The sequence below is a fragment of the Marmota marmota genome, unplaced genomic scaffold (assembly GCF_001458135.2).
Source record: "Marmota marmota marmota unplaced genomic scaffold, marMar, whole genome shotgun sequence".
In the NCBI taxonomy this organism is placed as follows: Eukaryota; Metazoa; Chordata; class Mammalia; order Rodentia; family Sciuridae; genus Marmota; species Marmota marmota.
In genome coordinates, this window is record NW_026000272.1 from 10,861,588 (window position 1) to 10,874,472 (window position 12,885).

Consider the following 12,885-nt stretch of genomic DNA (forward strand, 5'->3'; position numbering starts at 1 on the left):
GACTGTCCCGGGCTCCTCTCCTCTTGGCGCCTTCAAAGACGGCAGCCCTGACAGGGCCACCTGCCTGCGCCCTTACTGTGCAAACCCCCCGCGCCGCGGAGCTCTGCCTTGGCCAGCACCGGCTGGGATGCTAAGGAACCACCAAGACTTGCACGAGTTGCCATGGGAGTGCGAGGCCGGGCCGTCTCCTCCCACCACGTGCGCTAGCTTAGCCCGGCCTTCCCTCCCCTGACAATGGGCGTCTCCGCGGGGGTTCTCCCTGTCGGCTCCTAGCATCCCTCCTCCGCATCTCCCGCCTCAGCTCATCCTCCGCGAAGCTAAGCGGGGGCGTGGGTACGCTCCCAGAAACAGTTGCCTTCGCGGTGACCGCGGCCGAAGCGCTGGGCGGGCTCACCGAACTCCGAGGAAGTTCCTGGGCTCCCGGAGCGCCGCACTCTCAGGCCGCAGGCCCCACAGCTCCTGCGAGGGGGCTCCGGCAGGCCGCTGGCGGCGGCGGCGCGGCGCTCTGAGCGACCCGGGGGCGCAAAGGCGGCGCTCCAGGCGGAGCTCGGAAACTGGGGGGCTGGGGCAGCGGCGCCCGCCCGGGACTCCCGCGTGAGGATGGCGGCTGCAGGGTCCCGGCCCCACCTGATTTTGCCAGAGCCCGCGGTCAGGCACTTGCCCCAAGGTGCCGCCTCGGTGCTATGGATTCCAGGCCTCCGGCGGAACCCGGACGGCTACACTTTCATGCAGATAGCGCAGACTGTCCCGCTGCAGGTGGACATGGCCATGGCCCTGCAGCGCGTGAGAATTGAGGAGAAGTATGGCAAGAGCTATCTCTGTCTCCTGCAAGCGGTTTTCGTCGCAGGTAAGCCCTGTCCTTCCTAACACTCCCCGCCCGGCGGCGGCCTCGGGCTCCTCCCTCGCTTGCTCCACTCCTCACCCGCTCCCTCCCCATCCTGCTCATGGAGAAAGCACTTTGTCTTCGCTCCACACCAGGCACGCGTGCAAATCCCCACTGCAGTGGCTCTCCCATTTCCGGGCTCGCTGAGCCATCGTTCTCTGTCCCTCTGGCCAGCCGCCGCGCTGCGGGCGTGCAGGTCTGGTCTCAGCTAGGACCCCGCAGGCGGACCGTGAGAAAGGCCAGAGGCGATGTGGGACTGTCTTTGCGGTTGATTCAGGTCTTGGTATCCGCTTCTCACTCGCATCTCAGAGGTAGGAATAGATCTTGTCTTCCAGCTCAGCATCCGGCACACCAGAACCCAGCGCCCTGAGAGTGCGCTTCCCTTGTAATATTCCTTGAAGGCGGAAAAGCGATTAAACACACACACACACACACACCAAAAAACACGTGTATTATGGGAAACCAAGTGAAAAGGGGGCCCAGATTCTGAAACCACTGGAACTGCAGGTTGAGGAGTTGTAGGGAAACAACTGCTGCCAAAAGATTTGGGCATTTCATTCCGACAAGTGCATCCTTCCAGCTTGTTCCGTGAGCTTCCCGGAGTCCTCACTACCAAAGCAGAAGCTCTTGTTTGTCCTTCAGGACAAACAAAACCAAAGCTACGGACTCACAAAACCTTCACTGCCGCTACTGCGGTTTGGTTAAGGGGCAAGAGTGGTGTAAGAATGAACTCCTTGTTCACACCATTGACCAAACTAGAGTTGCCCAGCTTTGGGATTGGTATGGCTGCAAAGGTACGGGGGGCTGGAGCAGTGGCTTCCAGAAGTTCATATGGAACCATTCTGATTGGCTTGGGGTGGGGGACATTTGCAAGGTGCTGCAGTTGATGGACATGCCTTCCTGCGCTCCCTTGGTAGCTTTAGCTTATCATGTGCAATGCCTTGCAGTGGAAGTTTTGGTATTCCAAAAATAGACTTGGGGGGCTGGAGTGGTGGCTCAGTGTAGAGTGCTTGCCTGGCATGTGTGAGGCACTAGGTTTGATTCTCAGCATCGCATATAAATAAATAGAAGACAGCTCTGTTCACAACTAAAGAATATTAAAAAAAAATAGACATGGTAGCAGGTTTTCCCAAATCACGTAGTCACATCATATGTCCCAAATATCACCCCTTATTAAAGTCTATTCATGCAAATCTCTTTAGTCAAAGCATGGAAACAGTTCAAGGCTTTGTCCAAGAATTATTATGCCTGTTTTTTTTTTAAGGTAGTTAATGGTATTTTCTGTATGTAATAATAAATCATTAAGGGGAGCAAGGTTAGGGGCACAAACTCCTTCAGAACAATTTAAATGGTTTTCACAGGCTACAAAAGAACTTCACTAACACTTTCTGTGCACTGGAGTGGAAAATACTTTATATCTTCTTTTCATTTATTGCCTGCATCATCCCAAAAGCTAAAAGCCATTTTCATGGGAGAAATGTATGTTTAATCACAAAACTGAAAAACAAGTTGGCATTTCCTTTTTTTGGGGGGGAGGGTGCTGGGGATTGATCCTAGGGGCACTTTACCACTGAGCTACATCCCCAGTCCTTTTTATTTATTTATTTGAGACAAGGTCTTACTCAGTTGCTGAGGCTGACCACAAATTTGCAATCTTCCTGCCTTAGCTTCCCTAGTTGCTGGGATTACAGGCACGTGCCACTGCATCTGGCACAAGTTGACGTTTCTACTGCCGCTGGTTTGCTGATTTCTCCATTTTTAGAGTTGTGTGATGTTTCTTCTTTGTGAACTTTTGATGCTTCCTGCATATTATCAGGCTCCTTCCTGTCAGTGTCATTTCAGTGCATCATGGCACCTAAATGACACCAGTTGCTGTGTTGTGCTTTTGCATGGGCTGGCAGTGCTTTTGTCTTTCAGCATTTGCAGCCATAACCTCTACCTCCCAACATGCCCTAATGAAGGTATTGTACCCACCTGAGTAGTACTTTAGTACATAAGTTATTTTGTTTATTCTTGAGGTATCATCTCTTTATGTTGTCCAGGTTGGTGTTGAATTCCTATGCTTAGATGATCCTCTTGCCTCAGCCTCCCAAGTAGCTGGGACTACAGGCATGTGCCACTGTGCCTGGTTTGTACTATAACTTTAAATGGGAAACTATAATATGTGCTATAACTTTAAATTTTAAAATATTTATATATCAAATATGTTTACAAAGCTTTTCATTGTGGCAAAGAAAGTTCTGAAAAATCACTTCAGCTATGAAGGAATGATTAACTTTGCTTAGGGAGAGGAGAAGACTTCATGGAGACAGGGATGCCTGGCCTGAGTCCAGACTTGAGGGATGCATACAAAGTTCCAGATGGGCAAGGGATGGGGACACGGATATTCTAGCAAAGGAAATAAGATGTGCAAAGACAAGCAGAAAGGGGAGAGTATAAGTAGATTTGGGGAATTGTAGGTGCATTTATTTATTTATTTTTCTTTATCCCTGAACCCCTGACCTGTAGGTGCTTTTAAAATGGTTGGAGCTGGGCATAGTGCCACTCACCTGTAGTCCCAGCTACTTGGAAGGAAGTTTGTGGCAAAAGTATCATTTGGGCGCATGAGTTTGAAACCAGCCTGGGCAACAGAAAGACCCTATCTTTAAAAAAAAAAAAAAAAGAAAGAAAGAAAGAAAAGAAAAGAAAGAAAAAGAAAAAAAGCTGGATGTGGTGGTGCATGTCTGTAATCCTAGTGACTCTGGAAGGCTGAGGCAGAAACATGGCAAATTTGAGACCAGCCTGAGCAACTTAACAAGACACTGTCTCAAAATAATAAAAAAGAAAGGACTGCGGGTATTGCTCAGTGGTAGAGCACCCCTGGGTTAAATCTCCAGTACCACAAAACAAAACAACAACAAAAACTGTATAAAATTATGGAAGTATAAAGTATGGAAGGTAGAGGAGAGAAATAAATTTGGAGAGGTAGGCCGGGGCCATATCAAGCAGGGCCTTGCAAAACATGTTAAAGAGTTTTCCCTTATTTCCAGGACAGGGGAATATGTTGGCATATATTATATATATATAGTTGTTTATAGATCTTTATTTTATTTGTTTATATGTGGTGCTGAGAATCGAAGTCAGTGCCTCACACATGCCAGACAAGTGGACTACCACTGAGCCACTGCCCCAGCCCCCATGTTAGCATGTTTAAGCAGGAGAATAGATCAAGGCTGCTGTGGATGGTTGTGTGGGTTGTGTGCTGCAGAATTCTTTGGGGCTCCATGTATGTATTTACTTTTGGTGAGCATTTTTTAATTAGTGCATTATAATTATACATAATAGTATGTTTATTACATATTTGTATATGCATACTATATAATAGTATATTTTGGTCAATTACATTCTCCAGTATAGCCCTGTTTTCTCCTCTTCTCTCTTCCCCTTGTTCTCTTCCTCTATTTTACTGGGTTTCCTTTTATTTTCATGAGAATTTCCCAAACGTTTTTTCCCCCTTTTTTCTTTCTAGCTTCCACACATGAGAGAAAACATGTGACCCTTGACTTACTGAGTTTGGCTTACTTCACTTGACATAATGCTCTGAGGTTCCATCCATTTTCCTGCAAATGACATAATTTTTTCTTTAAGGCTGAATACAACTCCATTGTGTATATATACCACATTTTCTTTATTAATTCATGCATTGATGGACACCTAGACTGGTTCCATATTTTGAGTGCTGTGAATTACACGTGATAAACATGGGTATGCATGTATCACTATAGCATGGCTTTTATTCTTTAGAATAAATACCAAGGAATGGGATAGATGGGTCATATGGTGGTTTCATTCCTAGTCCTTGCAGGATCTTGATGCTGATTTCCATAGTGGTTGTATTAATTGACAATCCCACCAACAGTGTAAAAGTGTTCATTTTTTTCTGCAGTTCTTCTCCAGCATTTATTATATTTGCTATTTGTATTTGTATTCTTTCTTTTTTTGATACTGGGTATTGAACCCAGGGACCCTTAACCACTGAGCCACATCCCTAGCCCTTTTGTATTTTATTTAGAGACAGATCTCACTGAGTTACTTAGGGCCTCACTAAGTTGCTGAGACTGGGTTTGAATTCCCAATCCTCCTGCCTCAACCTCCCTTAGGTGCTGAGATTATAGGCATGTGCCACCATGCCTGGCCTATTATTTGTATTTTTTGGGGGGGGTTTACCAAGGATTGAACTCAGGGGCACTCAACCACTGAGCCACATCCCCAGCCCTATTTTGTATTTTATTTAGAGACAGGGTCTCACTGAGTTGTTTAGTGCCTAGCTTTAGCTGAGGCTGCTTTTGAACTCCCAATCCTCCTGTCTCAGCCTCCAGAGCCACTGGGATTACAGGGGTGCACTGCTGCACCTGGCCTATTACTCATATTCTTTTTTTTTTTTAAGAGAGAGAGAGAGAGAATTATAATATTTATTTTTTAGTTTTTGGCGGACACAACATCTTTGTTTGTATGTGGTGCTGAGGATCGAACCCGGGCCGCACGCATGCCAGGCGAGCACGCTACCGCTTGAGCCACATCCCCAGCCCCTATTACTCATATTCTTGATAACTGTCATTCTAACTGGAGTGAGACAAAATCTTGGTGTAGATTTTTTGTTATTTTTTAAATTTGTAGATGGACACAATATCTTTGTTTTATGTATGTATTTATGTGGTGTTGAGAATTGAAACCAGTGCTTCACATGTGCTAGGCAAGTGCTCTACCACTGAGCTACAATCCCAGCCTCTCGGTGTAGTTTTGACTTACATTTTTAAAAAAATATTTATTTTTTAGTTTTAGGTGGATACAATATCTTTATTTTTTATTTTTATGTGGTATTGAGGATCGAACCCAGTGCCCCGCGCACGCCAGGCGAGCACACTACTGCTTGAGCCACATCCCCAGCCCTTGACTTACATTTTTAGAGGCTCTATTTATATACAGTACACCATAAATGATACCCTGGCTAGGGCTGTACAGTATATGCACAAAGTGCACAGTGGTCAACAGTGACTGTACATGATGGGACATCATGCTTTTACAAATATTCCCATTACAAAAGGGAAAGGAAGGAGGGAAAGCATGTTTGGGATTCAATTTACTTTATTCTTTTTATTTTTTGTGGTGTTGAAGATAGAACCCAGGGCTTTGCACTTGTTAAGCATGTACTTTACCACTGAGCTACATCCAGCCCTGGGGTCCAATTTTGAGTGTGTTATTTCAGGTAGTACTGATCAACAGGTCTGGAGCTGGGAAGAAGTAAGAGGTGAATCTTATTTCTTACTGTCATCTATGGGATCCTTTAAGCAACTTGTAGCACTGGAGTTTTTTCCTTAAACCTACTTATGTATGGGCTATGTAGTAGCATATTTATCTAACTTAACCTCAGAAAAATCAGAAGTAGTTGTGAAAACCTGGTCACTACAATTTTTTTTTTTTTCTGGTGCTGGTGATTGTAACCAGGGCCTTGTGCATGCAAGGCAAGTATTCTTCCAACTGAGCTATATCCCCAGTACTACAAATTTTGTTTCATCAGATTTTATCTCATTCAGACATGTTTAGATCTCTAAATCACAATGGTATTTAACTATTCAGTGCATATCCAGTATAGTATAAAAATGTATTCCAGTGACAATGGGTCATTTATCAGGCCACATTATATTGACTGTTCTACATAACTGATTTTTCTAGGTAATTGAAGTTCAGTAGTTTTAATGCCTGGTTTTCTTTCTCTTCAAAATCTCTGAAAGCTTTTCAAAACACTGTTTACCTTCCTAGCTCCTGAACCTGTCAATAATCATACCCTTTTTGATGACTCAGATTGTCTTTACAATAGTATTAGTTGTTTTAATGCACATTATACAGTACTACCCACAGGCTTCAGGGGAGAGCTCTTTGTCCCTATGTTAAATGGACACAGATTGTTCTGCCTTTTAATCTGTAATACTTATTTTTTTTCTAATTTTTTTCACTTATTCCTTCTCTGTTAGCTCTCATTTCTTGCTGCTTTTGTTTTACCTGTTCATACCAACCAACTGTTATTGCCTCATGCTGTATGCTCCCACCTCCATTGCTCCTTTTGATGTATTAGGGGAACAAGATAAGCAAACTTGTTAGAATTGTCTGAAAAATTTGAGTAAATGGATTGTTAGTGGTCAGGCACAGTGGCTCATACCCATAATCCCAGTGGCTTGGGAGGCTGAGGCAGGCCAGCATCAGTATTTACAAGGCCCTAAGCAATTTAATGATACCCTGTCTCTAAATAAAATACAAAAAAAATGGGCTGGGTGTGTGTCTCAGTGGTTAAGTTTCCCTGGGTTCAATCCCCAGTACCCCCCCCCCCCAAATGTGAAAAGATCTTAAGAGAGTTTACTTCTACTACCACATGTGATTTTAGTCCATAGACTCTGATATCTATTCTGATGGCATAAAAACTTTTTATTTTCTTCCTAGTTCTTGGCTTTGTTCTGGAGGGTTGATGCTCTTAAACAAGTTATCAGTAAAATTTTTGTAATATTAAGATATTATAGCATGTGAAATTGTGATCTTTTACTTCTTTATAAAACAGATTAACTGTGTTCAGTATCTATCAGTAAATTCTGGTGCATTCTTAGAACATGGCCCCAGATTGAAAAGAAATGTCCCTTTCCCTGGTTGGAGTCTTCTCTAGCAAGCTCCAAGGCTGAAGCAGGGGCTATCCCCATAAGGAGAAGGCACTTCTGATTGCCCACAGGGCCAGGGCTTCTTTCATTTGTTGCCAGGTCACTTTGCAAAGAGTTTTCTCCCAAGAAGTCTAGAGTCCCAGCACCTTCCTTCCCATAAAACCAATATAAAAGGGTTTGGATCATATAGGGATTGGTAAGGAATTAGGCTTTTACCATGAATTGGATAAAGAAGGCATGGGAAAGTTTTGAACAAAGTAGTGACTTCTGTTTCAAGAAGATGCCCTGGATGCTGTATGGAGAATAGGCTAATGGTGATATAAAGATGGAAGCACAGAGATCAATGAGGTGGCTCTTAGGATCCATGATGATAGCTGGAGCCAGAGAGGTGGTTTTGGAGGTGATGTGCAGTGATCAGATACTGCATATATTTTGAAGACAGAGCCACAAGAATTTGATAATTGTTTGGTAGGAGAGAAAGAAGAAGAATAAAAACCAATGCTAAGATATTTGGATGGAGCAAGCAGATGGCAGAAATTCATTAGTAGATTTGGGGGTGCCTGCAAGAGGAGCATGTTCATGAGGAAAATCATGAACATGAGGACCTGAAGTGTAGTTTAGGACCTTTCAACTTGTGGTCTTTTTTTAAAAAATTTATTTATTTTTAGTTTTCGGTGGACACAATATCTTTGTTTGTATGTGGTGCTGAGGATCGAACCCGGGTTCGATGCCAGGCGAGCGCACTACTGCTTGAGCCACATCCCCAGCCCTTAACTTGTGGTCTTTATTACATAGATATTCATGTGGAGATGACAAGTATGCAGTTCCACACAAGAGTCTAGAATTCAAGGAAGAGGTCTGGGCTGGAGATATGGACTTGGAAGTCATCAGCCTTATACATGCATTTGGAATATGGATAAATGAATACAGGATAGATAGAGAAGGAATCAATCAGAAGCCATATTTGTGCCCCATCAGTGAAGACTTGTGGTTGACCAATGGCACATCCCCAAAGCAACATTTTTTTTTCCTGGGAAGGAGGAGAGCACAAAGTAGAAGGCAGTGCTCCAAAACAAATAATTTCTATGGTTTGTTCTTCAAATATTTGTGCTCTCAGATTGGTTGAGAGTTCACTTTCACTCATGTTCAGTTGCTGAGAATTTGGAACCAAGTTAATCTACGCCTGAGGATGAAGATGGGGTCTATGTTTAAAGCTCTCCAAATAGGGAAGCTGTACAACCTCAATGTTAGCTAATCCTTCCTATAGATATGAAAAATCTGTACTTTAGTCACATGTGGTTTAAGTTCATGCTGCAGATGAATCCTTTCCCATCTAATTCTTTCCTCAGAAATATTAAGTAGCCTCTATTTTTCTTCCAATCAACTCCTTTATTTAAATAGCTCTGTAATTTTCAATATGTGATACAATTTTCTAAAAGAACTCCACATTTTAATGAAAAAGCCAAAGGCTAATGGCAAATTGAAAAGGAGCATTTTACACTCCTAGTGAAGTCTGAGCATGTAAAATAGTTGAATTTTAGCCTTCTAAGGTACCCTAGATGGCAAATATAATAACATTTTAATATAGTGATTTACTTTTAAAAAGTCAGAATATCTTCTGATATTCTTTCAAATATAAATTAATGATATTGTAACCTCTATCATTGAAGAAATTAGCTGTAGTGCTAGGGGTGTAATTGGTAGAGCATGTGCTTAGCTTCTGTGAGGCCCTGGGATGATCCCCACCACCACAGGCATAACAGTTAGCATAACAATTACCTATTAACCAGGTAGATGCTGTGAAAGGAGACTTTTAGCAACAAGGAGACTTTTTTTTTTTTTTTAATTTTGTTAGCTGTAGTTGGACACAATACATTTATTTTATTTATTTATTTTTATGTGGTGCTGAGGATCTAGCCCAGTGCTAGGTGAGCACTCTGCAGCTGAACCACAACCCCAGCCCCACAAGGAGACTTTTTGAAATTTATCTGTGTGCATTCTCTCTGGATAATTATGAGCCAGCAACCCTGTTGAGGGATATCTGCTCTGTTTACAGATAATTTTTTGGCATCATCTGAAAAGCAAATGAGAGCTATTCCTACTGGGGGGGTGTAGAAAAAAGTTTTGTTAGCAAGAGGGCAAGTGGGCAAGTGGGAGAAATGGAATCTCAATTTAGTTGTACCTGAGCCCTGATTTTTTTTTTGTACTGAGAATCAAACGCAATGCATGCTAAGTAAGTGCTCTGCCACTGAGCTCCATCCCCAGTCTATGAGCCTATTTTTTAAAAAGGTTTTTATTGAGATAATTTATGTTCCAATACATTTAACCTATTTAAAATGAGAATTCAATGGTTTTTAATATTATCATAAAGTTGTGCAACCATCACCACAATCTAGGTTTTGAATATGCCCATTATCCCAAAAAGAAACCGCATACTCATTAGTAGTCACCTGCTTTTTTTCCCCATAGTTCCTTACCCCCACTCCCAGAAGCCACTGAAATAACTTATATATCTATAGAAATGCCTATTGTGAACATTTCATTTAAACAGAATCATGTAATATATGATCTCTGACTTCTTTCACTGACCATAGCAATTTCAAGGTTCATCTGTGTTGTAGCAGGTATCAGCACATTATTCTTTTATATAAATGAATATTATTGCAATATATAAATACATCACATTTTATTTATCTGTTCATAAATTGATGGATATTTGGGTGGTTTCTACCTTCTGGCTATCATGAATAATGTTGATGCAAATTTTCTTATGCAAGTTATTTTAATTTTTGTAGTTGTAGATGGACAGAATGCCTTTATTTTGTTTGTTTTTTTTTATATAGTGCTAACGATCAAACCCAATGCCTTACATGTGCTAGGCAAGGGCTCTGTCACTGAGCTACAGCCTCAGCCCCTTATACAAATTCTTGTGTGGTCATGTTTTCATTTCTCTTTGGTGTATATCTAGGAGTGGAAATTTTTGGGTCATGTTTATTCTTTGAGGAACTCCTAAACCCTTCTCCAAAGCAGCTGCACCATTTTAGATTCCCATTCTCAATGCATGAGGGCTCCACTTTTTCTGCATCCTTCCTTGTTAATCTCTTTCTTTTTGATTTCCAACCTAGGAATCATAATGGGTGTGAAATGTTTTCTCTTTGGGGTTTTGACTTGCATTTCCCGACTGACTACTGGCAGTGAGCATCTTTTCTTTTTCTTTTTTTTTAATATTTATTTATTTATTTTAGTTTTCAGCGGACACAACATCTTTGTTTGTATGTGGTGTTGAGGATCAAACCCAGGCCGCATGCATGCCAGGCGAGCGCTTGAGCCACATCCCCAGCCCCAGTGAGCATCTTTTCATGTGCTTATTGACCACTTGTATATCTTGTTTGGATAAATGTCTATGCAGATTCCTCCCCAAAGTTAAAGTTGGGCTATTCTTCTCTTTAGTGTTGGGTTTTAAGTTCCTTATGTTTTCTTGATTTGAAAGAGATCCTTATCAAATATTTGATTTTGAAAACATTGGCTTTTATTTTCTGGGTTATATTTTTACTTACTTGATAGTTACTTTAAAGCACAAATATTTTTAATTTTGATGAAGTCAAATTTAACTTTTTTTCATTTTTCCAAAAATATGTTTTAGTTGTAAATGAACACAATACTTTTATTTTATTTATTTATGTTTATGTGGTGCTGAGGATCAAACCCAGTGCCTCACCCATGCTAGGCAAGTGCTCTATCACTGAGCTACAACCCAGGCCTTCATTTTTACTTGTCTTTTTGGTGTCAAATATAAGAAAACATAGCCTAATCCAAGGTCATAAACAGTTATAATTGTGTGTTCCTCTAAGAGTTGTATAGTTTTTATTCTTACATTTAAGTTGTTGATCCATTTTGAGTTTACTATTATGTATGGTGTGAGTTAGGATTCCATCTTTATTCTTCTGCATGTGCATATCCAGGGGTCCCAGCATCATTTGTTAAAGAGAATATTATTTTCCCATTAAAATATCTTGTTATCCTGAAAATCAGTTGGCCCTCGATATAAGGGTTTATTTCTTGACTCTAAATTCTATTCCATTCACCTGCCATTGTTAGTTGTTATACCTATCATGATTACTATAGCTTTGTACAAAATTTTGTACTGAAAAAGTATGAATTTTTAAGTTTTTTTTTTCAAGATTGCTTTAGCTAGGGAATGGGAATGGGAAAGACAGTAGAATGAATCGGACATACATTCCTATGTTCTCATATGAATACACGACCAGTGAAACTCCACATCATGTACAACCACAAGAATGGGAAGTTATACTCCATGTATGTATAATATGTCAAAATGTACTCTACTGTCATGTGCATCTAAAAAGAACAAATAAAACATTAAAAAAGAATTAGGTAACTAAATTGAGAATACAGAAAAAAAAAAAAAAAGATTGCTTTAGCTATTCCAGGTCCCCAGTATGTCCATATGAATTTTAGGATTAGCTTGTCAATTACTATGTAAAAATCCAGCTAGGATTTTGCTAGGAATTGTGTTGAATCTGTATATCAGTTTAGGAAATATTTGAACCTGTTTTATAGTCATACAAATTGGGGTTCCCAAACTTTGAGGCATTAACTTTAAGGTATTTGAAATTTTTTAATGGATATTTGCATTCTGCCCACCAATGCTTATACTGGATACTTATTTCTCTTTTTTTTTTTGTCATGAATTAAGAAGGATTACAATATGTTAATTATTCTAGAGACTCTGCTAGGGCTTAGAGGCAAGAAGGTAACAACCAGAGCTCTCCTAAGACAAAACAAAAACAGTGAAATATGTTCACTGATTCAGTTGTCATTGTGTTTATGATTCAACATTTGGCAGGCAAGTCTGTGTAGGATGGGGGTAAGTTAACAGAGAAAATTGGAAGTGTATGTTTTGATATCACACTGACCAGGAATCTGCAAAGACCTTTCCAGGCTGGACAAGACCATTTGTCAATCAAATGTGTAATCCCTCTCCCTGTGGCAGGAAATGTCTTTTAGGAAAATAGGTTGCAGTGGCTAAACAGATGGTCTTGGATGAGCTCTGCAGTGGATTTGCTGATTCTTTAAGCAGGAAAATCATTTACTTATCCCTATTTTTTACATATGTAGTTCTTTATAGGATGATTTCAGACCTTCTCAAAATTTACACTACCTGTTTTGGTTTTGAGTAGTGAATTCATTAGACTGTGATTGTTAGGCAGATTCCCAAGGCAGTGGCAGCTCCTCCTGCTCTTGGGCGAAAATCTCTTATCTCTGTTGGTGCTTTTGAATCTGGCAGGGTGTGGGGGG

At 41.1% G+C, this 12,885-nt stretch overlaps 1 protein-coding gene across 1 annotated transcript in view; it reads left to right on the forward strand.

The window, feature by feature from the left end:
- Positions 1-241: 241 nt before the first annotated feature.
- Positions 242-12,885, forward strand: part of Mcf2 (MCF.2 cell line derived transforming sequence) — a 111,492-nt gene continuing 98,848 nt past the window's right edge. Inside the window, exon 1 of the mRNA XM_048797012.1 lies at positions 242-847. Within this exon, the coding sequence (XP_048652969.1) occupies positions 601-847 (247 nt within the window). The 5' untranslated portion in view covers positions 242-600. The remainder of the gene's footprint in view (positions 848-12,885) is intronic.